The sequence below is a fragment of the Eimeria maxima genome, genomic scaffold (assembly GCF_000499605.1).
Source record: "Eimeria maxima Weybridge genomic scaffold, Emw_scaff162, whole genome shotgun sequence".
Lineage (NCBI taxonomy): Eukaryota > Apicomplexa > Conoidasida > Eucoccidiorida > Eimeriidae > Eimeria > Eimeria maxima.
Window position 1 is genome coordinate 22,192 of NW_013563562.1, and position 25,000 is coordinate 47,191.

Consider the following 25,000-nt stretch of genomic DNA (forward strand, 5'->3'; position numbering starts at 1 on the left):
AGCAGCTGCTGCTGTTTCAAGGCTGCTTCTTCTGCTGCATGTAGAGCACTGAATACCTGTCTTGCTGCTACTGCTGCAGCTTCGTGACCAGCAACAGGACCCTGCTGCTGCTGCTGCTGCTGCTGCTGCTGCGTAAGGGAGATATATTTAGCGAAGTATTTGCTGATTGTTTTTAATTCATCATTTGCATCAATTAAGATACATCTACTAGAAGGAAAGACCCCTTCCCTGCTGCTGCTGCTGCTGCTGCTGTTGCTGCTGCTGCTGCTGCTGCTGCTGCTGCTGCTGAGACTCTTAAGGACTTGCATGCAAGAATTAGCATTAAATAATAAGAAGGAAGGAACAGAAGGAGAATAATGAGTAAGACAAAGACCAGGACTAACTTGTGGTCTTATAAATACATCATTTATATTATTATTTATTTTATTTATTTCTTTATTTATTTTATTTATTTTATTTATATTATTATTTATATTTATATTATTATTTATATCTTTATTTGTGCACGAATTGATGCTGCTATTACGCGCTGCTGCATGCGCTGTTTTGTCGGCAGCAGCAGCAGCAGCAGGAGCTGCCTCATTGCTGCTGCTGCTGTTGCTGCTGTTGTTGCTGCTGTTGCTGTTGCTGCTGCTGCTGCTGTTGCTGCTGCTGCTGCTATAGTTGATAGCAGAAGCAACAGTAACTGTACATTTAGGGAAATATTTACCTGCTGCTGCTGCAGCAGCAGCAGCAGCAGCAATTGCTTCCTCAATCATATTGCAGCAGATAATTCCTCTTCTTAATATTTTTATTATTATTTCTTCTTCTTTTTCTTTTTTTTTCTCTTTTTTTTCTTCTTTTTCTTGTTTATTTCCTTCTTTTTCTTTTTTTTCTTGTTTATTTCCTCCTATTTCTTGTATATTTATTCTTTTTTCTTCTTTTTTTTCTTCTTTTTTTCCCTCTTTTTTCCTTATTAATTTAACAACTGTAGATTCAATACCAATAAAGCAGCACTCCCCTCCATCTAGTAAAGGTAATTCATATATTTGCTGCTGCTGCTGCTGCTGCTGCTGTTGCTGCTGCTGCTGCTGCTGCATATGCAGCTGCTTAATAACGTGCTGAGGGTGTGTAGGGGAAATCTTACCAAATCTATTAGCAGAAGGAGCAGCAAGAGGAGCAGCAGCAGCAGCAAGAAGAGCTAATGCAATAGGATGATAAGGAACCCTAACAGCAACACAACCTGTTCCTCCTGTTACTTCCTTGCATACACCATTTGCTGCTGCTGCTGCTGCTGCTGCTTCTTCTCCTGCTTCTAATGATTCTTTTGATACCCATGAACCTAATTCTCCTGCTGCTGTTGATTTTTCTGCTGCTGCTGCTGCTGCTGCAGCAGCAGCAGCAGCAGCAGCAGACAGGACACGACGCCTACCTATAATACTGAATGGCCCTGGCCAGAAGGCCTCAGCTAAGGCCATAAATACAATTTCTAAGGAATTTTTTTTTCCTGCTGCTGCTGCTGCTGCTGCTTCTCCTGCTGCTGCTGCTGCCGTTGCTGCTGCTGCTGCTGCTGCTTCCTCTCCTTCTTCTTCCTCATCAAGAGAAATAACTTGGGTAAGGGCTTGCTTAGCAGAGACAACATGACAAATAAGAGGATCTGTTAATGGTCTCTGTTTTAGTGTAAATATGCAGCAGCAGCTGCTGCTGCTGCATGCAGCAGCAGCAAGACCATATACTGTCTCTGTAGGGAAAACAACACAACCATTAGTTAATAATCTTGCTGCTAATCTACGTATTGTTGGGTGTATAGCCAGCTCCTTTATTGCGGTGTATGATAACCTCCTGCTGCTGCTGCTGCTGCTGCTGCTGCTGTTGCTGCTGCTGTTGCTGCTGCTGCTGCTGCTGCTGCTGCTGCTGCTGCTGCTGCTGCTGGATTCATTTGTTAGACCAAGAAGAGATCGAAGAGAAGGACTTTTAGGCATTAATTGTATTTTATCATTAAAAAAAGGAAAAGAAATATTATTTATTAATTCAGGTGTATAGGCACCTCCTAATGTATCTATAGGGGGTACCTTATATAATACTACATTTATAAGAGGAGGGGGAGCAACAGCAGCAGCAGCAGCAGCAGCAGCAGCAGGAGCAGCAGCAGCAGGATCTCCTGCTGCTCCTGCTTCTGTTGTTGTTTCTTCTATTGTTATTTTTCCTGCTTCTGCTGCTGCAGCAGCAGCAGCAGAAGAAGAAGAGGGGGGCCCCTCGTATCGAGGCTGGGGGGCCCCACCCTCTATAGGCAACGATGACATAAATAAATAAAAAAAAAAAGAAAAAAAGAAAAAAAAGAAGAAAAAAAAGAAGAAAAAAAAGAAGAAAAAAGGAATAAAAGAAATAAACCAGAAGATAAATAATATATGTATATTAAAAAAAGAATACATGCAACAATATTTAGCTGCTGCTGTTGCTGCTGTTGCTGCTGTTGCTGCTGCTGCTGCTGCTGCTGCAGATACACTCGATGAGGGGTATAGAAGGAAGGAAGAAGGAAGGAGGAAGAAAAAGAAGAAAAAAAGAAAATAAATAAATAAATATATTTAATTAATTAATTATTTATTTAATTAATTATTTTATTTCCTTTTATTAACATATATTATTATATATACCCACAGAAGCAGCAGCAGCAGCAGCAGCAGTATGGGGGGGCCCTATGTATGGGGCTGGGGGGCCCCATATATAAGAAGGGCCCACCTGCTGCTGCTGCTGCTGCTGCTACTGTTGTTGCATCTATTTGCTGCTGCAGCAAGAAGGGAATAAAAAGAAGAAGGAAGTTGTTTTTGTCTTTTGTCTTTTTTGCGTGTTATACACTTGTTGCAGTTGTTGCTTTTGTTGTAGTTGCTGCTGTTGCTGTGTCTGCTGCTGCTGCTGCTGCAGTTGTAGCTGCTGCACAGCTGCCTATACACCTCGGCGGTGGTTCGGTGTTGCGGCAGCTGTACTACTGCAGCAGCTCATAGGAAGGAATGGGGTGTCTATACACCTGAATAATTGTCTTGTTAATTGTATTAAATAATTTAATTAATTATTTTTATTATTTTTCTCTTTTTTCCCCCTCTTAGACATTTTTTGACTGTTTATTTTGCTGCTGCTGACGCAGCAGCAGCAGCGGCAGCAGCGGCTGCTGCTGGACCAGCAGCAGCAGCTAATAAGCTCTATATTAACGTGTGTATTTTTTTTTTCTTTTTTTATTTATTTATTTTAATTAAATGGCACGAATTGCCCGATTATTTGGTGGATCTGCTGCTGCAGCAGCAGCAGAGAAGGGCCCCCCACCTGTTGCTGCTTCTGCTGCTACTTCTCCCCGTGATAGGGTGTACGTACAGCCCACAACTGGTCAGCGTCGTACTATTGGGACAACAAGTACCACCACAAGCAGCAGCAGCAACAACAGCAGCAGCAACAGCAACAGCAGCAGCAGCAGCAGCAAGGGTCTATCAGGTTTTCAATCTCTTAAGCAGCAACTCTTATCTTCTTCGCACCCCTTTACCCGTCTTGCCCCTCCTGGTACCCAATTGCAGCAGCAGCAGCAGCAGCAGCAGCAGGGTATTAACAGCAGCAGCAGCAATAGGAGCAGCAGCAGCAGCAGGGCCCCAGTAGACACAGACCTAGCAGATAAGTTGAGTACCCTTGCTGTAGGTGGAGGGGGGGGCCTCCGTGGTGTCTTTCAAGGAAAAAAGGGTATAAATAGGGGTAGGCCCCCCCCATCCCCTGAGGGGGCCCCCCTAAAAGGGGCCCCCGTAGTACCCTCTTCTCGACGTAGTAAACAAAGAGGGGCCTCCTGCAGAGGAAGGGGTACAAGTCCAAAGGGTTTACTGAATATATATAATGATGGAGGATCTGCTGCTGCTGCTGCTGCTTCCTTAGTAGATCCTTCTTCGCTGCAGCAGCTGCGCATGCAGCAGCAGCAGCTAGCTGTACCTCTATCCCCATCTGGTGGCTGCAGCGACGGTGGTGTATTCTCTAGTCCAAGAGATATAACAGCAGCAGCAGCAGCAGCAGCAGCAGCAGCAGCAGCAGGAGATCAGCGATCTATGGTGTTACTAGACCCTCACAAGCAGCAATTAGCTGCAGTAGCAGCAGCAGCAGCAGCAGCAGAAAGGCGTTGGGGATTAAGTTTAGCAGCAAGTAAATTAGGATTATTAGAAGACATAAGCAGCAGCAGCAGCAGCAGCAGCAGCAATGCATGCATACGTGTAGGTAGATTTATTTATGTATGTAATTCCTTATCTCGTGTATTCTTAACAGTTTCCTTATTATTAATTATTGGTATTTCTTTGTGTTTATTATTTTATTCCTTATTAAAGGATATATGGCTACAGGAGCAGCAAAGACAAGCAGCAGCAGCAGCAGCAGCAGCAGCATGTAGACAAAGACATAGAGAGAATGGATGCGAAACCCTAAACCCTCTTCCTCCTTTCCTCCTAAACCCTTGCGAGGAATGGCGAAAGTGTTTTATGCTTGCCCCTAATAAACACGGAGAAACAACCATCATTGCTGTACAAGTTATTGCCCAAGTATTAAATGCTTTCTTTTATAGTCTACAATGGTATATAAATATACACCATAAACCCTAAACCCTAAACCCTAATTAGTTGAAATATTTATTCTCTATTTATTATTATAAGATTAGGGTTTATATGAGGGTTTATTACGGTTTCGGTCTTACGGTCTAGGGTTTGGGGTTGAGGTTTTAGAGGTTTATTACCGTTTAGGGTTAATTAGGGTTTAGGGTTAATTAGGGTTTAGGGTTAATTAGGGTTTAGGGTTTATGGTGTATGTGTACAGGAGGACTCTGATTGCTGTATGTGCATTATTATGGTTGGCTGTTTATGCATTTAAAGAAATTCGTCATTGTAGATCTTCTTCATCTAATTGTGTTGCATGCAACGGCGGAAGGGTCCAATCCCAGCAGCAGCAGCAGCAGCAGCAACAGCAGCAGCAGCAGCAACAACAGCAGCAACAATTACAGCCATTGAACCAGAACACTGTGCCATATCAGCCAACGTACATCGGAGGGAGAGGACAAGATCAGCAGCAGCAACCGCAGCAACTGCAGCAGCAGCAGCAACTACTGCAGCAATTAGACTATGAGCGTCAAGTATTAAGACAACAGATATTAAGAGGCACAGCTACTCCTGTGCTGCTGCAGACATTAGAGAGACAAGAAGCAGTGCAGAGGGAGTTGGCATATGTTGTTGATGCAGAGCAGCAGCAGCAGCAGCAGCAACAGCAGCACCACCAACAGTGTGATTCTTGTCAAGAATGCAATCACGACGACGACAGCAGCAGCAGCAGCAGTAGCAGCATCGGCAGCAACGGGAGACCAAGCTTTTTACAGGCATTACTAAAGAGTTTTGTATTTAAATGCCTATTAGTCTTATGGACAGTCTATGCATGCGTTGTGGGGTGTATGTACGCCTGGAGGAACAGCTACCTGGTGCAGCAGCTGCAGCAGTTGCAGCAATGGCAGGGCGCCATCGTATAGATTATATATTATATTATATATACAGTAAACCCTAATTATGTTTAGGGTTATTCTATCTATATAAACACTATTACATGGTTTCGCAGTCAAACCCTAAACCCTAAACACTAATTCAAGGTATTATGGGCTGACACGCCTCCCTGCAGGCCGCCAAGGGTCTGCCCCAAAAGGTTAAGGATTTATGGGGGTTTTGAGCGTTCTGAGGGTTTAGGGTTTAGGGTTTCTTGGGGTTCTTGGGGTATTATTCTTATTAGGGTTTAGGGTTTCTAGCGTTTAGGGTTTTAGAGCGCGACGAGGGTTCGTGTCGCGGCTTGTAAGTGCCGCGATGGGTTTGATTGTTTTGCTAGGGTTTAGGGTTTAGGCATTTGCCGCGAAACCCTAAACCCTAAACCCTTCAACATAACACTGTTTCCGGATCCCGTAACATGTGGGAGTTAAGGTGTATGTACACCTCATTTTTCATCGTTCGTTGCTGTAGGGTTTAGGGTTTAGGGTTTAATAGCTAATTAAATGAATAAATATCATTTCCCTTTACCTTGTTCTTCTTCTTGCGCTTCTCTTGCTTCCTCTTCCTCCTCCTGTCTCTGTTTTTCTTTATTAATAATATTTTGCATATCCTTTTTATGTTTATCTGCTTCGTGCTTTGCTTTTTGATGTTGATGTTTTGCTTCTTTTAGTGCTTTTCCCCCTTTTTTTAATTGTATTATTCCTCTATTTATACTTTCTTCTTTCTTGTGCTGCTGCTGCACTGCTGCTTCTGCTGCTTCCTCTAATGCTGCCATTTCTTCCGCTGCATTATCAGCTATTTCTTTCTTTGTTTGTGCATGCATCATTCTTTCCTCATCTATTTGCTGCTGCGCTGCTGCTGCTGCTGCTTCTGCTTGCTGCAGCTGTACACGGAAAGCTGCTAGTTTCCTAGATAAATCATCTGCATGCATGCGCTCATTTTCCTCGTATTCCTCTGTTTTATCTTTTATTAATTGATGGCTAATATTGCCATTACGATGAACTTGACGCTTAATAGCATTAGATAAAACCCTCACAGACTCTCTGAATAGTCAATATTAGGGTTCAGGTTTTGGGGGTTAATAAAGGGAGAAAAAATGAGTATTTTTTATTAATTACTCACGAATAGGGTTCTCCTTCTTCAACCGTCATAGGAGAACGGGAGTTCGCCTTTTGTTCATCATATTGACGGTGGTTTCCTTTAGTTGAATGCCGCAAGGCGCTGACGCTTTCTTGCAAAAAGAGGGAAACAAGGGAAAAGAAAAGGAAATAAAGGGGGAAAATGGAAAAATAATTCATTATTTTAATAATGTTAATTATTTTTCCATGAATTACTTCTGGAGACGAAGTTTTAAGGAAGAAAATTAATAATTCATATTTCTGATTCTTGTGCCATGTGGTCATCATTGAGCTGCCTATACACCCGAACAATGCAAACTTGCAATGCATAGTTTTAGAGGGGAAAGCTCCTTTAATTAATCCATTTTTATCTCTTAATTAATAAAAATATGTCTTTTTATTTGATTAACAATCATTAATTGGTGTTATATCGCCTTTAAATTCTTTTTCCTCTCCTTTTCTCTTTTGACTCATGTTACTGAAACCAACTAAAGGAGAAATTGAACAAAAGAAGAGATGCGTATCTTTCCATCGCTTTTTACGTCTCTTCTTTCATCTTATTGTGTTTTAATAAATACATTTAGCCACAAAAAGCTGTTTTTCTTTGTTTAAATCGCCTTTAATTGTTTGCATGCAAAGAAAGAGAGTCGATTATATACGTATTCATGCTCTTGTCTGTGTGGATGCAGGAGGAATGTTGATTATATTTATATTTTATGAGAAGAAGACGAAGTAAAAAGAAACAATCTCTAATTGACTTAGCTTATACTTTCTTTTTATTTCTTCATTTAATAAAAATTACTCTTTTTTATTCGTGATCTGTTGCTGTGTAAGATCCGTCCTTTCCTCTTTGCGTGCGGAGGCAGCAGCAAAAGAAGGAAAAGTTGAATTTTGTTGCTGTTGCTGTTTTTATACAAACAAAAGGAAATAAAAGGGAATAAAAATAAATAAAAATAAATATAATTATTTAAATAAAAGCCCTTGGCGTACAAAAAGAGAGAGAGCGGCGGGTGTATTGATAATGTATAGATGATCTAATTGTTAATCTTTATACATAAGAATATATAATAAAAAGAGGCAATTAAACCCTTTTTTTAATTTATTTTATTATTTTATATTTATAAAGAAGGAAGGAAGCTGCAGCAAAGGCACAAAGAGGGCAGCAGCAGCAGCATGCAGAAGAGGGCGTGTGCAGGTAGTAGAGGGCGAATTAGGGTTTAGGGTTTAGGGTTTAGGAGGGTTTGTTTAGGGTTTGTGAGGGTTCTTAAGGGTAGATATGAAGAAGTTCCTTCTGTTATGGCGAACAGTTATATTAAATTATTTATATGTAATTTCTTTTTTATTCCTTTTTATTTTTTTATTTGTATTTATATTTGCATACATTGCATGCATTTATTTTATTTCTTTTTCCCTTTCCTTCCCTTAGACACTGCTGCTGCTGGCCGCCGACCGGCGCCGCGCTTCTCTCCTTTACGCAACAAAACCCCCCTTTTTTCTGTTTTTATTTTTCCTTTTCTTCTCTATTTCTCTTTTCTCTATTTCCTTTTAACTCCTGCCGTCCTCAGCAGCAAGCCAACACCCTTTCTTCCCTACAACCTCTGCCGCAGGGAGGCCGAGGAGGGGCCCTAGAGTTTAGGGTTTAGGGTCTAGGGTTTAGGGTTTCGGGTTTACTGTTTTGTACAACTCTATGCGTATCCATACAGATCATCGTACCCCCAGGAAGACCATACCCCCTCGACAAAGAGGCCCTCTGCCCCTTCCCTTACCCCACGGAGGCGGGTTTGGGGTTTTTTTAGGGTTTAGGGTTTAGGGTTTTGGCCTCGGGGGGCTCTGCTGGGTGCCTTTCTTTAACTCTTATACCCCTTTGCTGCCTTTCTTGTCATGTCCCAATAAGGGTACAGCTGCAGCCAATGAATTCGCGCCGCCCTCCTGAGGGGCCCCCCAGCGAGGGGCCCCCAGAAAGCACGGCTTCGTCTACTGCAACAGCAGCAGCAGCAAATGCCGCAGCAGCAGAAGGAGGACCTCCAGCAGCACGCAGATCGGGCTGCTTGGGGTTGCGCTTTAACGACACCCCTCTAATCGTTGGCGAATCCTCAAGGGGGGCCCCCAAGGGGGGGGCCCTTAAGGGGAGCCTCAAGGGGGCCCCCAAGAGTAGCTTAAGGACCCAGGGGAGTGAAGGAGACGGGGCCCCATTGGGGCGCCCATCTCCTGGCCGCCGCACGCGTTCGGAGGGTTTTGAATTGCCGCTGCTGCTCCTACATGGGGGGGCCCCCAGGGGGCCCCAAGGGTCCCTGAATAACCTGGGTACCCCCCCTGTAGATGAGGATTGGCAAGCAGAAGTTTCTGCATCTGTTGCTGCTGCATTTCGTGACATGCGTGGCAGTATGTTCTTAGGTAGCGGCAGCAGCAGCAGCAGCAGCAGGTCCTCTCTCCTTCGTGGTGGGGCCCCCAGGGGCCCTCACAGGTCCCCCCGTACCCCTAGGGTGGGCCCTCGTTCAGCTAGAAGGACAGCAGAAAGCCCTTCTTCTTCGGGTGCAAGTATAACACCAACAAGCAGCAATCATCAGACCCCTAGGGGCTCCCAAGGGGTACAAGAAAGGGTACGGGGTACGGATACCCCTACCTCGGAGGAGGGGCCCCCAGGGGGCTCTCTTGAGATGGGGGGGCCCTCAGAGGGTCTTGAGGGGTCGGGGCCCCCCACTACTTATAGTGAGGGTATAGAGCCGACACTTGAAGGAGAAGAACAACGAGAGGGGGGGCCCCCGATGCAGGCGGGGGGGGCCCCTGAGGGTGCAGGAGACCTACAGTCCGAGTTTCTTGCTGCTTATGCCATGATGCCTTCCCCAGGTCCTGCTGCAGCAGATGCAGCAGCAGCAGCAGCAGACTCAGATACATCAGCAGCAGCAGATGCTGCTGCTGATATGGCTACAGACGCAGCGGCATCAGACGCAGGAGCATCAGATGCAGCAGCAGCAGCAGCAGCAGCAGCAGCACCAGACACTCTGCCAGCTGAAGCCCCACATAGGGGGGGATCCAGGGCAGCAGCAGCAGCAACAACAGCAGCAGCAACAACAACAGCAGCAGCATCAGCAGCAACAGATATATCTTCTTCCTGCTGCACTCCTCAATCAGAACCTGCTGCTAAGGAGGGGCCCCCTGAGGACCTGCAGGGGCCCCCAACCCCTACATCTACGGGGCGCCCAGAGGTACCCAAATCTCCTGTAACCAGTACGTCATAAACCCTAAACCCTAAACCCTAATTAAACCCTAGATATAGGCAGATAAACACCGAGGCATAACCTATAAGATACTTGGGCTGCTAGTACTACTACTACTACTACTGCTGCTGCTGCTGTTGCTGCTGTTGCTGCTGCTGCTGCACTTCCTGCTCCTGTAGAGGCAGAAGAGGAGAGATAAAACCACACACATATACACCCAACACAATAACTGTTTTTCTTGAAACTCCTGACATTCTTCCAATCCTCTAGGGTTTAGGGTTTCCTAGGGTCTAGGGTTTAGGGTTTAGGGTTTAGGGTTTGTGGGTACAGGATGGAGCCGTAGCCTATTTAGACGATCTGGTGGTTCTTCTGGTCTTCTTAGCAGCAGACACTCAGTAGAAAGATCCGTCACTACTATTAGCTCGTATGCTTCCTGCTGCTGCTGCTGTTGTTGTTGCTGCTGCTGCTGCTGTTGCTGTTGCTGCTGTTGCTGCTGCTGCTTCTGGTGGTCGTTTTATTCTTATTGGTGCTTCTCATGCTGCTGCTGCTGCTGTTGCTGTTGTTGCTGCTGTGTGAATGCACTTGCTGCTGCTGAACTGGAGGATGCTGGCGCTGCTGCTGCTGCTGCAGTTGCTGCTGCTGCTGCTGCATTTGCTGCTGGGTGCGGGGCTTCTGTTTGTTATACAGGGCAACACAAAGCAAAAGCTTGTTGGGGTCTGAGCGCGCCAATGCGGTAAGCATAAACCCTAAACCCTAAACCCTTAGTCCTAATCAGTCATTCCCCGAAACTTCCTTTCCTGCTTCAAACCCCAAACCCTAAACCCTAAACCCTAAACCCTAAACCCTTGTTGTGCGCAGAGAGGAGTCTTCCCCGTGGCTGTGAGGGGCCGCAGCTCAAAGGACGGCCAGGCATTGTCCCCCGTGTGGTGTGTGCGCGAGGTTGAAACAGGTAGGGTTTAGGGTTTAGGGTTTAGGGTTTGGGGTTTGGGGTTTGGGGCTTAGGGTTTAGGGTTTGGGGCTTAGGGTTTAGGGTTTGGAGTGGGTGTTGCCAGTTGCTGCATCGTGGCTGTGCATTTTCTGTAGTGCCGTTTCCTGGTTGTCTTGATATAAAACTTAGGGTTTAGGGTTTATCGCCTAGGGTTTAGGGTTTAGGGTTTAGGGTTTAGGGTTTGCATGCAGGCGACAGTGCAGCACTATGGTCTGCAACAATTTCCCCAAAGGGCGAATGGTTAGCAGCAGCAGGACAAACGGGTGTTGTATTTCTTTGGTCTGTACCGGGTCCAAGGGCCCCCCCTGCTCCTCGTGGGGGCCCCCATGGGGCCCCTGGGGCCCACCCGAAAAAGGGAACTGGTTCAAACCCTCGTCAGTCTAAGGAATCAATTCCTCGCGTATTATCAGCACCAGCAGAGGGGGGCCTCGGGGGCCCCCCTCCCCAATCAGGCCGTGGTCCTCCCCCTCCATCAATGTTAAGGGGTGTGGGGGCCCCATCAGGGGCCCCCACAACCCCATCTGGGGGCCCCCCTGGGGCCCCCCCACCAACCCCAACTCCTCCTCCAAGTAACGAAGAACGTGATGGATGGTTTTTAAGGGAAAGACCTGATTTATGTCTAACAGGACATGGGGCCTCTATTATACTCCTTTGTTGGGCCCCTACCCTCAAGCTTTCTCTCCTCTTGTCTGCCTCCCTTGATAAGACTATTCGTCTATGGAGGCCCTCTAAGGGCCCCAATGCTATTGCTGTATTAAGATGTACAGATTGGCCAACTAGTGCTTCCTTTCATCCTATATTTAAGGTATAAACCCTAAACCCTAAATAAACCCTAAACCCTAAACCCTTATGACATGCAAAATATACAAAACACACAAATATATACTCCTTATGCTGCAGTTATGTTCGTTACTTCTTATCCTGCTATACAAAGTGTTTTTCTAGGGTTTAGGGTTTGTGTACTCAGGATGTTATATTCACCGGGTGTCTAGACGCCACCATTCAGGTCTGGCGGCTTCTCTCTACAAGGACACATGGGGGCCCCCGGGGGGCCCCCGAACAGTTTGAGTCCCGTATTGTTGAGTACCTTAAAGTACCCGAGCTAGTCACTGCTCTCTCTATTTCCCCAAAGTAAGGGTTTAGGGTTTAGGGTTTAGGTTTTACGATCAAGGTGCCCTATAAACGCGTTAGGGTTCGGATTAGGGTTTAGGGTTTAGGGTTTAAGGCTTATGTGTTTGTGTGTACAGTGGCGGCATCTTGGCTGTTGGCTTCCGCAACGGCAGCATTTCCTTCTATGACGCAAGGGTACGTTAATGGTTTAGGGTTTAGGGTTTAGGGTTTGCTGCTGAGTAACTCTTTTGCTGGGGCTTTTAGCAACTTGAGGCTGTTCAAATTTAGGGTTTAGGGTTTAGGGTTTAGGGTTTGGGGTTTGCGTGCAGACGCTGAAGTTTTGCTCGGAAGTTGACTGCAAAAACCGAAAGGGGAAATTTTCAAAGGGGAGGAAGGTAAGAAATTAGGGTTTAGGGTTTAGGGTTTGGGGATGCAGAGGTATAGAGTTTAGCGGTGCTAAGTTTTCAGGGTTTACATATATACACCAAGTATATATACTTTAGGGTTTAGGGTATGTTACGGCGGCAAGCCGTAAGCGGTCTAGGGTTTTTCTTCTAGGGTTTAGGGTTTAGGGTTTAGGGTTTAGGGTTTGTTCAGGTGACGAGCTTGGAGTGGCTGCCTGACGGGCGGTCTTTGCTTGTTGCCACCAACGACTCCCGCATCCGCATCTTCGATGTTTCCGTAAACCCTAAACCCTCATCTAAACCCTAAACCCTCGTTTAAACCCTAAACCCTAGGTTGTCTGCTAAACCCTTCGGCTTAAAATCACTCTCGTTCCCCTTAGAACTGGAGAATTAGGGTTTAGGGTTTAGGGTTTTGTGTATCTGCAGAGCCTGACTTGCGTCTACAAATTCAAAGGTCACGTTAACTCGCAAATTATGCTGAGAGCCAGCTACACGTAAGAATTGATTATCTAGGGTTTAGGGTTTAGGGTTTAGGGTTTGCTCTGCATGCCCACTGCCTCTACATGCAGTTTGTCGAATAAACCAGATTTCGCTTTAGGGTTTAGGGTCTATGGGTCTAGGGTCTTTGGTTTATGGGTTTCGGGTTTCTCTAGGGTTTAGGGTTTAGGGTTTAGGGTTTAGGGTTTGGGTGTGTGTAAAGGAACAATGGTCTAGGGGTGGTTTGTGGTAGCGAGATGGGAAGAATTTGTTTTTGGAGAGTTGCAGGACCAACAGGGGAAGTGCTTGGTGAACACAGGTAAGCCCTAGGGTCTAGGGTTTAGGGTTTAGGGTTTGGGTGTCTCAGTGGGAGTGCGGGTCTGTCTTGCTACAAACCCTAAACCCTAAACCATTTCGAGCACCTGGCCGTTGATTGGTTTGGGCAAGGATCTTGCAACTAGGGTTTAGGGTTTAGGGTTTAGGGTTTAGGGTTTATAAGTGTTTACGGTTTGTTGCAGGACGCGATTCCAACAATGGAAGCGAGTTACCAACAATTGTCCTGAAGAGTTTAAGGGTAAGTCGAGGGTTTAGGGTTTAGGGTTTAGGGTTTAGGGTTTATTGTAATTTAGTGTAATTTAGGATCTAGGATAAATGGTAATGCAGGATTTTGGCTAAATAAGGGTTTAGGGCTTAGGATCATTAGGGTTTAGGGTTTAGGGTTTATATTATGTGTATTATGTATGCAGCATTTGATGAATTATTAACATTTGCTGTTGCTGCACCTCCTGCCTTCGCCTCTTCTCTTTTTTCTTATTTATCTGTTCATCCTCTTCCCTCTAGGGGAGGAACTAAACCCTCACCTAGGGTTTATCCTTTATCTCCTTCTTCTTCCCCATCTAACCGTCAGCAGCAGCAGCAGCAGCAGCAACCACAACAACAGGAACAACAACAGGAACAACAAGAGCAGCAACAGCCAGAGCAGCAGCAACAGCAGCAGCAACAGCAGCAGCAGCAGCAGCAGCAGCAGAGGTCGGGTATAAGCAGCATATGCGGTAGTCCTCCTATAAGAAGTTTATCTGCAGCAGCAAACATAAAAACAAATAAGATAAGGCAATTCTTATCATTAAGGAGAACAAGAGGGGGCCCCCTTCGTTTCTCTCCTGCTGCAGCAGCAGCAGCAGCAGCAGCAACAACAGGAACAGTAACAGCAACAACATCAGCACCTCCAACAGCAACAACAGCAGCAGCAGCAACAGCAGCAGCATTAGCAGCAAGAACAACAAGTTCCCTCTCCTCTGCTACTGCATGCAGTAACACAGAATCTATAGGAGTACAATCTTCTTCTTCTTCCTCTTCTTCTTCCTCTGCAGCAGCAGGCGGTGCCTCCTCCTCTTCCTCCTCTGCTGCTGCAACAACAACAAGAACAGCAGCAGCAGCAGCAGCAGCAGCAGCAGCAGATGCTGCATGCGATTCAGACGATAGCGACATATGTGCTGCCTCTCTTGCTGCACTAAGTGTTGCAGATTCATTAGGAGAGAAAGGAGGAGGGTTTAAGTCTTATAATGATGATAGATCTTTTTGTTGGAGGGCAGGAAAAAGAATGCATCTTGGTCTACCCATCAATTGTTATCAATTATGTAAACAAAGGTAACTATTATTAGGGTTTATTAGGGTTTACGAGGGTTTACGAGGGTTTAGGAGGGTTTGTGGGTGTTTATTTGGGTTTTTTAGCGTTTATTACGGTTTATTGGGGTTTTTTAGGGTTTATTAGGGTTTATGAGGGTTTAGGGTTTAGGGTTTAGGGTTTGTGTGTTTATTCTTCAGGTCGGATGCTGCAAACTTGGTGGTGGTTGCCGGCAGCTACACGGGGAAGATAAGAGTGTTTGTGAATTTAGCGGGTCTTATGTGTACAAACCCTAAACCCTAAACCCTAAACCCTAATTTAGGGTTTGTTGCATTTTTAGTTAGGGGGGATTTTTATTTAGTCCTCCTTTTTATTCATCAGGTTTTCTGTTTTTTGTTTTCGTTATAAAAAGCAGCAGCAGTAGTAATAACCCTAAACCCTAAACCCTAAACCCTAATAAAGCAGTCAGAGTATAAATAGGCAGTAAAATAATATATTGAGGTATATAAACCTCTAATTAAATCTTTTCTTCTTCTTCTTGCAGCTCCTAACTTGGATTACGCGCATGCATGCAAAAAGCCCCAAAAAGGCTGCATGCATGCAGTTCCTTTAAGTACAGTTGCCTTCTCTTTTTTATGGATTTACGGCTTAGGGTTTAGGGTTTAGGGGTCAGAAGTAGTATCTAGCATGAGGGGATAGATATGGCAAACCTAAACCGGACATGCAGAGCAACTCCCTGCGGCCCTTACAGCTTAGGGTTTAGGGTTTAGGGCTTAGGATGCATGCAGTGGTAGTGTTACGGTTGCCGTGCTGCTGCTGCTGCTGCTGGAGCTGCTGCTGCTGTTTGTACCTCTGCTAGTAGATGGAGGCAAACCCTAAACCCTTATTTATAGCTGTTGCTATGATTGACAAGTAAACCTTAGAACATTAGGACAAGCCTGTAGCTGATGAGGGTTTAGGGTTTAGGGTTTAGGGTTTTGTACTATAGGAAGAGATGCCGTTACGAGGTGGTGCAACTAAACCCAGGGTTTTAAATATAAAGCTGCCAGCGAGGGTTTAGGGTTTAGGGTTTAGGAGCTGGCGGTTATGTAGGGCCAGCTAAGACCTAAACCCTAAACCCTAAACCCTTGAATGAGAATGCAAACAGCGGAGGTTTGTTGATGTAAATAGAGAGCCAAAGGTAGTGGAGGGTTTGACGTTCTTGGCTAGGGTTTAGGGTTTAGGGTTTAGGGTTTAGGTTGGTTTTTGTTCCCAACAACCCTAAGGTGGAGTTTTTGCTTGCAGGGGTATGTTATCTCTTGCATTAGGGTTTAGGGTTTAGGGTTTGGATGCGCATATAGAGCGCATTAGGGTTTAGGGTTTGTGGGGAAGCTATACATGCCAGCTGATCCTCCAAGAGCAGCACAAGCCGCAAACCCTTTTTTAGGGTTTAGGGTTTCCGCTGCAGTCCAGCTGATCCATCCTGTATATTTTGCAGCCCCCTTTATAAACCCTTTTTTAGGGTTTAGGGTTTAGGGTTTTAGCAGTCTCCGAGCAGGCAATCAACCCCGGACTCGTTAGTTTCTGCTGCTATTTCTGCTGCAGTTGCTGCTGCTGCAGCAAGCCTCCTCTTAACTAGAAACCCTTCTGCAGCACCTGCTGCATCAGCAGCAGCATCAGCATCAGCAGCAGCAGCAGCACGATAGAGGGCCCCCCCTTCCCTCCTCCTCCCCCCTACATAGGGTTCAGGGGTAAGACCTAATACGTCCTCCGCTACTAAACCCCCAACAGTCTTGAGGGGATGGTCTACTAGCTGGTGCAGCCGCTGCAGGGGGCCCCCACCCCAGTACCCTCCTCCTCCTCCCCATGCAGGTGGGGGTGGGGGGCCCCCACCATATATAGGGGGCCCACCTACACCTGGGTACCCATATACTTGAAGGGTTCTATGAGGGGGGCCCACCTGCCTATACACCGCAGGAGATGCACGAAGCATAGAAGGGATCACACCCATTCCTTCTTCTATTACGTCATTACTAACGCTGCTGCTGCTGCTGCTGCTGCTTGGATCTGCTGCTGCTGCTGCTGCTGCATGCATGCCGAACCCCTCAAGGGCCCCATCATCATAATATGGTGAAGGAATGATACCATTACCATCAGAGTAGTAGGTCCCTCCTCCTTCCTGCAGCTGTCTCTGCTGCTGCTGCTGCCGCTGCTGCTGCTGCAGTTGCTGCTGCTGCTGCTGCTGCTGGTGCAGCCTTCTAGGCTCTGCTTGCTTAGGCTGACAGTTTCTCTCTGCTGATACAAGAGGCTCAGCATAAGACTTCTGTGGGGTAAAGGGGAAGTCCTCCTCCTCCTCCTCCCCAGCAGCAGCAGCAGCAGGTGCAGCAGTAGCAGTAGCAGCAGCAGCAGCAGCAGCAGCTGCTGCTGCTGCTGCTGCAGTAGTAGAGGGAGTAAGTGTTTTTAATGAGCACCAACTCCTCCTTAAATTATATGTATATACACTACAATCTGCAGCAGCAGCGCATGCAGCAGCGCATGCAGCAATAGAATTTATATTATTTTTTATTTTTTTTATTTCTTCTCCTTTTGTATCTTTGCCGTAACGTAAACATTCAAAGGAATCATTTATTAATGCTTCTTCTCCTGCTGCTGCTGATGCTGCTGCTGCTGCTGCTCCTGCTGCTCCTGCTGCTGCTGAGCGAGGTGCTGCTTCTGATGCTGCTGCTGATTCTGATTCAGCAGGTGGAAGCAATGCTGCTTCTCCTGCTGCTTCTGCTGCTGCTTCTGCTGCTGCCTTTTCTGCTGCTTCTGCTGCTGCTTCTGCTGCTGCTTCTGCTGCTGCCTTTTCTGCCGCTTCTGCTGCCGCCTTCTTAGCTTCTTCTGCTGCCTCTGCTGCTGCTTTCTCTGCAGCCTCTGCTGCTTCTGCCGCTGCTTTTTCTGCTGCTTCTGCTGCTTCAGCTGCTGCTTTCTCTGCAGCCTCTGCTGCTTCTGCTGCTGCTTTTTCTGCTGCTTCTGCTGCTTCTGCTGCTGCTTTTTCAGCTGCTGCTTTTTCAGCTTCTGCTATTTCAGCTGCTGCTTTTGCTGCTGCTGCTTCTGCTGCTGCTGCTTCTGCTGCTGCTTTTTCAGCAGCTGCTGCTCCTGCTGCTGCTTTTTCGGCTGCCGCTACTACAGCTGCTGCTTCTGCTTCCGCTGCTGCTGCTGCTGCCTCTGCTGCTGCTTTTTCAGCAGCGGCTGCTTCTGCTGCTGCCTTCTCAGCTGCTGCTGCTTCTGCTGCTGCTTTTTCTGCTGCTTCTCTTTCAGCTGCTGCTCTTTCAGCTGCTGCTTCCGCTTCCGCTGCTGCTGCAGCTTCTGCTGCTGCTTTTTCTGCTGCTGCTTTTTCTGCTGCTGCTTTTTCTGCTGCTGCTTTTTCTGCTGCTGCTTTTTCTGCAGCCGCTGCTGCTGCTACTGCTGCTGCTGCTTCCGCTGCTGCCTTTTCCGCTGCTGCTTTTTCAGCTGCTGCTCGTTCAGCTGCTGCTCTTTCTGCTTCTGCTGCTTCTGCTGCTTCTGCTTCTGCTGCTGCCTTTTCAGCTGCTGCTGCTGCTGCCTTTTCAGCTGCTGCTGCTGCTGCTTTTTCAGCTGCTGCTTTTTCGGCTGCTGCTTTTGCTTTTGCTGCTGCTTTTGCTGCTGCTGCTGCTGCTGCTTTTTCAGCTGCTGCCTTTTCTGCTGCTGCTTTTTCTGCTGCTGCTTTTTTAGCTGCCTCTGCTTCTGCTGCTGCTGCTGCTGCTTTTTCTGCTGCTGCTTTTTCTTCTGCAGCCTTTTTTGCTGCCGCTGCTTCTGCTTTAGCTGCTGCTTTCTTCTGCCCTCCTCGAGCTGCTGCTAATGCTGGTTTATGTTCCGCAGCTTCTGCTGCTGCTGCTGCTGCTGCTGCTTCTGCTGCTTCTGCTGCTGCTGCTGCTTCTGCTGCTGCTGCTTCTGCTGCTGCTGGAGCAGAGACCGGCTTTGCTGCAGCATCTTTTGCTGGTGCTTCTGGTGGTGTTACTGTAAGGAGGATATCTGCTGCAGTTGCTGCTGCGTCTCTTGCTGCAGCAGATGCTGCAACAGATGCTGCACCTGCTGCTGCTGCTGCAGTTGCTGCAGCAGCGGCGCGTTCTGGCTGAGCAGTAGCTTTGGCTATTGCTGCTGCAGCTTCTGCTGCACTGGTGGCAGCAGCAGCAGCAGCAGCAGCACTAGCGGCAGCTGCTGCTGCTGCCCGCTCCGCGCGCCGTATAGACTCCTCCTGCTGCTGCTGCCTCTCCTGCTGCTTCCTCTTTTCCTCCTTCTCTTTCTCCCTGTCCTGCTGCTGTTCATCCTTCTGCTGCCTCTGCTGCTGTTGGTCAGGCTGCTGCTGCTGATACTTCTTACGGTAGTACTCTTGCTGATCACCTTGCTGCTGCTGCTGCTGGTGCTCAGGCTGTTGCTGCTGGTACTTCTTACGGTAGTACTCCTGCTGATCGCCTTGCTGCTGCTGCTGCTGGTGTTCAGGCTGCTGCTGCTGGTACTTCTTACGGTAGTACTCCTGCTGATCACCTTGCTGCTGCTGCTGCTGGTGCTCAGGCTGCTGCTGCTGCTGGTACTTCTTACGATAGTACTCTTGCTGATCACTGTGCTGCTGCTGCTGCTGCTGTCCGGGCTTCTGCTGCTGCTGGTGTTCAGGCTGCTGCTGCTGGTACTTCTTACGGTAGTACTCCTGCTGCTCCTCGTGCTGTCGCTGCTGTTGCTGTTGCTGTTGCTGCTGCTGCTGTTGCTGCCTCTGTGTGTATCCACTAACTCTTTGTACAATAGCATCTCTTAGCTGCTGCACATTTACTCCCCTCCATGTTAGTTGCTGCTGCAGCGCAGCAAGTGCTGCCTCTAGCTGCTGCTCTCCTAAGGAAGAAGAGAGGCCTTTTTCCTTAAGACTTGCTGCTGCTGCTGCTGCTAATCTTTCTATCTTCTGATCTTCTTCCTGCTGCTGCTCATGAGGCTTCTCCTGCTGCTGCTGCTGCTCAGTCTTACCCTTCGAGTGCTGCTGTTCCTGCTGCTGCTGCGGTGTAGCGAATGCAAGAGCAGCAATATCTGCTGTTAATTTGCTTACCTCTATGCCCCTTTGCTGCAGCAGCAGCTGCTGCTGCGGCTGCTGCAGGTGCAGCAGCAGCTTGAGGACTGCATCAGTAGAAGGCGGAGATCCTGTCCGTCTCCCTAAACCATCCAACACTCGAGAAGCAACTTCTCGGGTGTCACTGCAGCAGCAACAGCAGCAACAACAAAGGCAGCAGCAAATGCAGCAGCAAATGCAGCAACACACGCACAGCACACACAACGTACAGTATTAGCATGAGGAATTGCAGAAAGGAGATATCATAACTTAGATTGCAGCTTTGTGCCTATTACTGTTTAGGGTTTAGGGTTTAGGGTTTAGGGTTTAGGGTTTAGGGTTTAGGGTTTAGGGTTTAGGGTTTACGGAGGATGAGACGCCTTGTTCCCTTGCGCTGTAGGGGCGGCATTGGCAGTCAATAGAAAACAAAACAATAAGAGGGAACCTCCTCCCCATAAGAAGTGTTTATGCCAAGAGACCATGGCAACCCTAAACCCTAAACCCTAAACCCTGACTGCTCAGCGTCAGTGCGCACACCCAATGCTGAGACAGAGAGAAATAAACCCCAAACCCTAAACCCTGTCAAAGGGAAGAAAGGAGAATGAAATTAAACCCCACTAGGGTTTGGGGTTTTCTGAGAAAGAAGTAACACCCCAGCGGATAGGCGGACGGCCGGATTAAACGCTAAACCCTAAACCCTAAACCCTAGAAATGGAAGACAGAGGTAAGGCCAGAAGGAATAGGAGATGAAATAAATGACGCAAATAAACTAGAAATAAGACACAATGATGTACAATCCTATTTAGTTATGATTTCAGGGTTTAGAGTTGAGGGTTTAGGGTTTAGGGTTTAGCGGTCAGGGCTCCGGGCGCGGAGGTGACCGGACACGAGAGTGTTTAGGGTTTCAGCTAACAGTCCACCATAAACCCTGAACCCTAAACCCTAAAACCCTTAACTATAAATTAATTAATCAAATAACATCTGTGTTTCCACACTGTTTTTCCTCCTAAACCCTAACCCTAATCCGTAAACCCTAAACCCTAAGTTCCTCAGCCACGCTTGCAACATTACCGGTCACCTGGCCCGTAGAAAACCCTAAACCCTAAACCTTAGCTGCTTAGCTTTGGCTCAAATTTTCTGTATTAAGCCGTATATATTGAATAGAGAGCCTTAAACCCTAAACCCTAAAGGCTAAACCCTAAACCCTAAACCCTAAACCCTCGTTTTCTCCGCCTAGCCAAAATAGAGCGTCAAGCAAACCCTCCCATAGCACATTTTCAGTAACAAGAGGTAAACCCTATTGTTTACCCTTTGGTAAATACAGAAACCCTAAACACTAAACCCTAAACCCTATTAGCCGCAGTGGGCATTGTTTAGGGTTTAGGGTAGAAGCATTCAAAATAATGAGTTGAATAAACAGGAAGAAGAAATCTCCCCGAGGGTTTAGAGGGTTTATATGAATTGTAGGGTCTATAGATATTTTAGTGTTTATATTAGGGTTTGCATTTTTGCTTATATATTAGGGTTTATAATAGGGTTTACACTACGGTATAAAGTAGGGTTTAGGGTTTAGGGTTTAGTTGAGGACAAGTTTCGTGACTGCACTTGGTGGTTCAATACCTAAACCCCTCCATCCTGCACCTAGTGTATGTTTAGGGTTTTGTGCATTAATATTTTGTTGTGTTTCTGCTAGGGTTTGGTTATATATTGTTTGTATTTGTTCCTCGTAATCTTTTAGTAATTGGGGTAAAGATACTAAGGGTTGCTGCAGTTGCTGCTGCAGCGCAGCAGCAGCAGCACGAGACATCGATATAAACTCTTCTTGCATGCGGGCAGCACTTGCATGACGCTCTGCACACACATAAACCCTAAACCCTAAACCCTAAACCCTCAAGACCAGACTCTAAACCCTAGACCATAAACCCTAAAGACCAGACTCTAAACCCTAAACCCTAAACCCTAGACACATTTGTTGTCTGCTTATAATGGCAAGTACGGAGCAATTGACAGAATAAAAACACTAAACCCTAATTCATAAACCCCAAACCCCAAACCCTAAACCCTAAACCCTAAACCCTAGGTCTGCATTACCCTTCATGGTTTGTTCGGTGTCTGCAACTTCGTTATCGATTTGTTTAGTGATATGTCTTTGTTGCAGTACTAGCTGCTGCTGCATTTGCTGCTGTTGCTGCAGTTGCTGCTGCAGCAATTTGCTCTCTGTTGCTTCTTGCTGCTGCAGTTCCTTTAATTGCCTCTCTAATTCTTCTGCTGCTCCTTTCCTCCATCTTTCTTTTTCTCGTAAATCTTCCTTTAAGCACTGCAGCTGCAGCAGAAAATATACTCATTTATTTACGTACTTGCAGCAACAGCAGCAGCAGCAGCAGCAGCAGCAGCAGCAATTGCTGCTGCTGCTGCAGCAGAAGCAACATAAACAGTTTTTGGCTGTTTCTGCCAAAACCAGAGAAATTCAATGATCATATATCCTAAACCCTAAACCCTAAACCCTAAACCCTAGGTCGCAAACCCTACTGTAATGTTCTTTAGGGCTTTGTGCATGCAACTTTATGTTGAATATTGCCGTATCGCTCTCCCTCTGCTCTAGGGTTTAGGGTTTAGGGTTTAGGGTTATTCTTTCCTTATGTTCAAGTATTCTTTGTTCTCTTTCAAATATCTAGGGTTTAGGGTTTAGGGTTTATGTTGCTTGTCTTATCTTCAAGTACTCTTCGCCCTCTAATAATTTCAAATTTAGGGTTTAGGGTTTAGGGTTTAGGGTTTATCGTGCCTTATGTTTAAGTATTCTTTGTTCCCTAATAGCCTCGAAAGTTTTTTCTTGTTAATAATTAGGGTTTAGGGTTTAGGGTTTAGGGTTTATGCTTCTTGCCTTATGTTCAAGAATTCTTTGTTCCCTAATAGCCTCGAAGGTTTTTTCTTGTTGGTAAATAAGTTGTCTTTCTTTAGTAAATAAAGTAACCATTAAACCCTCATTTATTGCCTTTAATTGTGCCTCTAATTCCGCCTTAGACGGACCCTTCTTCTTTGCTGCCTTCTTAGACATCCTAAACCCTAATAAACCCTAAACCCTAAACCCTTAAGCGTAGAAAACGGGAACGCAACAGCACGCGTTTTAGGCTAGATACGCAGGGCTCGTTACACGGTAAACCCTAAACCCTAAACCCTAAACCCTATATACGAAACCCTAAACCCTTGATATGGTTTAGTCTTGCTGTTCTTTAGAGAGGAATAAAGAATATGAGCAGCGCAAACCCTAAACCCTTAACACTCAGACACTACCTGGTCAAGGGTTTAGGGTTTACGGGTAATATATATACAAAGTATATATTTTATTATCTATTTTAATAAAAATATATTTAATTAAATTAAAATATATTTAATTTATTTATAAATACGTACTTTTGTTGCACAAGGCTAAGGGTGCAGCCAGCCCGCATGCAGCCGACAGCTCGCCAGGGCCCCCAAACACTAAACCCTAAACCCTAAACCCTAAACCCTAGGAACTCAAATCCGCTCTAAACCCTCGGAATTAAACTAGAAGTGTGTTAAAATCATTTTTTTTTCTTTCTTCCTCAACAAACACCACCACAGACATCCGCCATTACCCTCAACCGCGAGCATCCTCACAAACCCTAAACCCTAAACCCTAAACCCTAAACCCTAATCTGTCGGCTGTGCAGGTAAAATCGTGAACTCTTATTTCTTTTGAATAGTATACATTGAAAGTTTTGCTGCTGCTGCTGCTGTTATCGGAGGATGCTGCGAGCAGCAGCAAACGCCATCAGGTGCCGGGGGGCCCTAGGGGCCCCCCTAAGGGCCTCCTTACCTCTTGAGCTCTTTGCAGGGGCCCCCGGTACAATATGGGACCGTCGTGGGTACATGGGTCCCCGCAGATGGCCTGGAAGCAGCAGCAGCAGCAGCAGCGGCATAAGCAGCAGCGTGGGGAGCGACAGCAGCAGCAGCAGCCGCAAGAGCAGCAGCAGCAGCACATTCCCTCCTGCATCTTTCTCTATCTTTGGTCTTACATCCATGGTAACAATAAAACCCTCCCCTCCAACATTAGACACTGTCAACGTTGGGGGCCCCCAAGCAGGGGCCCCCCAGGGTGGCCCCCAAGGGGGGGGCCCCCAAACATTTACACGTGAAGGGGGTATAGTATTTTCTTTTTTACCTAAATTAGCAACACAGAAGACCTTTGATAAATCAGGGAGACTAACAGTCCTATTAAAGGCAAAACATATAGGGTACTTATTAGGGGGGCCCCCAGGGGGCCCCCTAGAAGGAGACGGGGGCCCCTTAGAGGCCCCCTGTGGTACAGGGTACGTTTTAAGGGTATCAGCACATTCAAGTAAACCACAGACACATGTTTGTATATCTTTGCTGCAGCAGCAACCGGAGCCTCTGCAGCATCAGCAGCAGCAGCAGCAGCAAGTGCAGCAGCAGCAGCAAGTGCAGCAGCAGAAGAAGCCTGTACACCTTATTGCATGCACAAGAGGGGAATGGCAGACACTGCAGCTGCTGCTGCAGCAATCCCTCCCCCTGCTGTTTAATTGGACTAAGGAGTCCCTACAAGCAGCAGCAGCAGAAGAGGACGCAGCAGCAGCAGCAGCAGCAAACCCTAATAGCCCTTAACCCTAAACCCTACATAATACTAGAACGCTAGGGTTTAGGGTTTAGGGTTTAGGGTTTGCAGGACTTTCTATGGGGTTTTGAGGTGTACGTACACCCCAAACCCTTTTTCTTTTTTATTATTTTATTTAAATAAACAAATTCTTTTATAAATAAAAATAGAAAGAAATATAAATAATTAGGCATTAAATATATATAAATAAATAAATAAAATAAATAAAATAAACAAATAGATAAATAAATAAATAAATAAATAAAGTATACACGTATCTATTTTATATATGCATATAAATTAAATGTATTTTTACGTATTATTATTCCCCTAGGGAATACGTATACATATATATTATGTGTATGTATTTTATTTATGTATACATTTACGTATATATATTTATATATTATTTACGTATATATTTATACGTTTATTATATATATAATATACAATTTATGCTGCAGATAAGTGTATAAATGCAAACAAATATATTATTAATAGTTAATTAAATGGTTATTTTTTATTGTATATATAGTTTAATTATTATTAATTAATTTAGTTAATTAATGATAATAATAATCAATTATTCTTAATGCTTACTAGTTACTAATACTTTATTTATTTATTTATTTATTTATTTATTTATTTAATTTTACTACATATTTACACAATATATACTAGCTGGATCAATCACTGCCCATAGCTACATACAAGTTGAGCTATTCGTGGGGTATTTTTGCTGTAAAATGTTCGCTTTTAAGACTAAAATACATTTAGTTATAATTTAAGAGTCAATTAAATGATTATAATTCTTTTATTCTTTTATTTTAATGCAAAAATA

General features: G+C 45.8%; 4 protein-coding genes across 4 annotated transcripts; 3 read left to right on the forward strand and 1 right to left on the reverse strand.

Annotated features, from left to right (window-relative positions):
- Positions 1-4,478: 4,478 nt before the first annotated feature.
- Positions 4,479-5,509, forward strand: EMWEY_00018790 (hypothetical protein, conserved; the record flags this gene model as incomplete). The annotated part of the gene is made up of 2 exons (XM_013477668.1): positions 4,479-4,570; positions 4,810-5,509. 2 exons carry the CDS (start codon positions 4,479-4,481, stop codon positions 5,507-5,509), a joined length of 792 nt encoding a protein of 263 aa, XP_013333122.1.
- A 3,035-nt stretch (positions 5,510-8,544) lies between these two features.
- EMWEY_00018800 (WD repeat-containing protein, related) lies at positions 8,545-15,475 on the forward strand (the record flags this gene model as incomplete). The annotated part of the gene is made up of 15 exons (XM_013477669.1): positions 8,545-9,862; positions 10,183-10,276; positions 10,540-10,585; positions 10,753-10,801; positions 11,032-11,645; positions 11,808-11,971; positions 12,088-12,145; positions 12,280-12,345; positions 12,548-12,631; positions 12,781-12,848; positions 13,055-13,150; positions 13,350-13,405; positions 13,578-14,478; positions 14,656-14,729; positions 15,444-15,475. 15 exons carry the CDS (start codon positions 8,545-8,547, stop codon positions 15,473-15,475), a joined length of 3,720 nt encoding a protein of 1,239 aa, XP_013333123.1.
- A 499-nt stretch (positions 15,476-15,974) lies between these two features.
- On the reverse strand, positions 15,975-22,581 carry EMWEY_00018810 (hypothetical protein, conserved; the record flags this gene model as incomplete). Its single annotated transcript, XM_013477670.1, has 5 exons — positions 15,975-19,671; positions 20,042-20,069; positions 21,168-21,377; positions 21,618-21,849; positions 22,498-22,581. 5 exons carry the CDS (start codon positions 22,579-22,581, stop codon positions 15,975-15,977), a joined length of 4,251 nt encoding a protein of 1,416 aa, XP_013333124.1.
- Positions 22,582-23,294: 713 nt separating this feature from the next.
- Positions 23,295-24,251, forward strand: EMWEY_00018820 (hypothetical protein, conserved; the record flags this gene model as incomplete). The annotated part of the gene is made up of 2 exons (XM_013477671.1): positions 23,295-23,850; positions 24,232-24,251. 2 exons carry the CDS (start codon positions 23,295-23,297, stop codon positions 24,249-24,251), a joined length of 576 nt encoding a protein of 191 aa, XP_013333125.1.
- Positions 24,252-25,000: the final 749 nt, after the last annotated feature.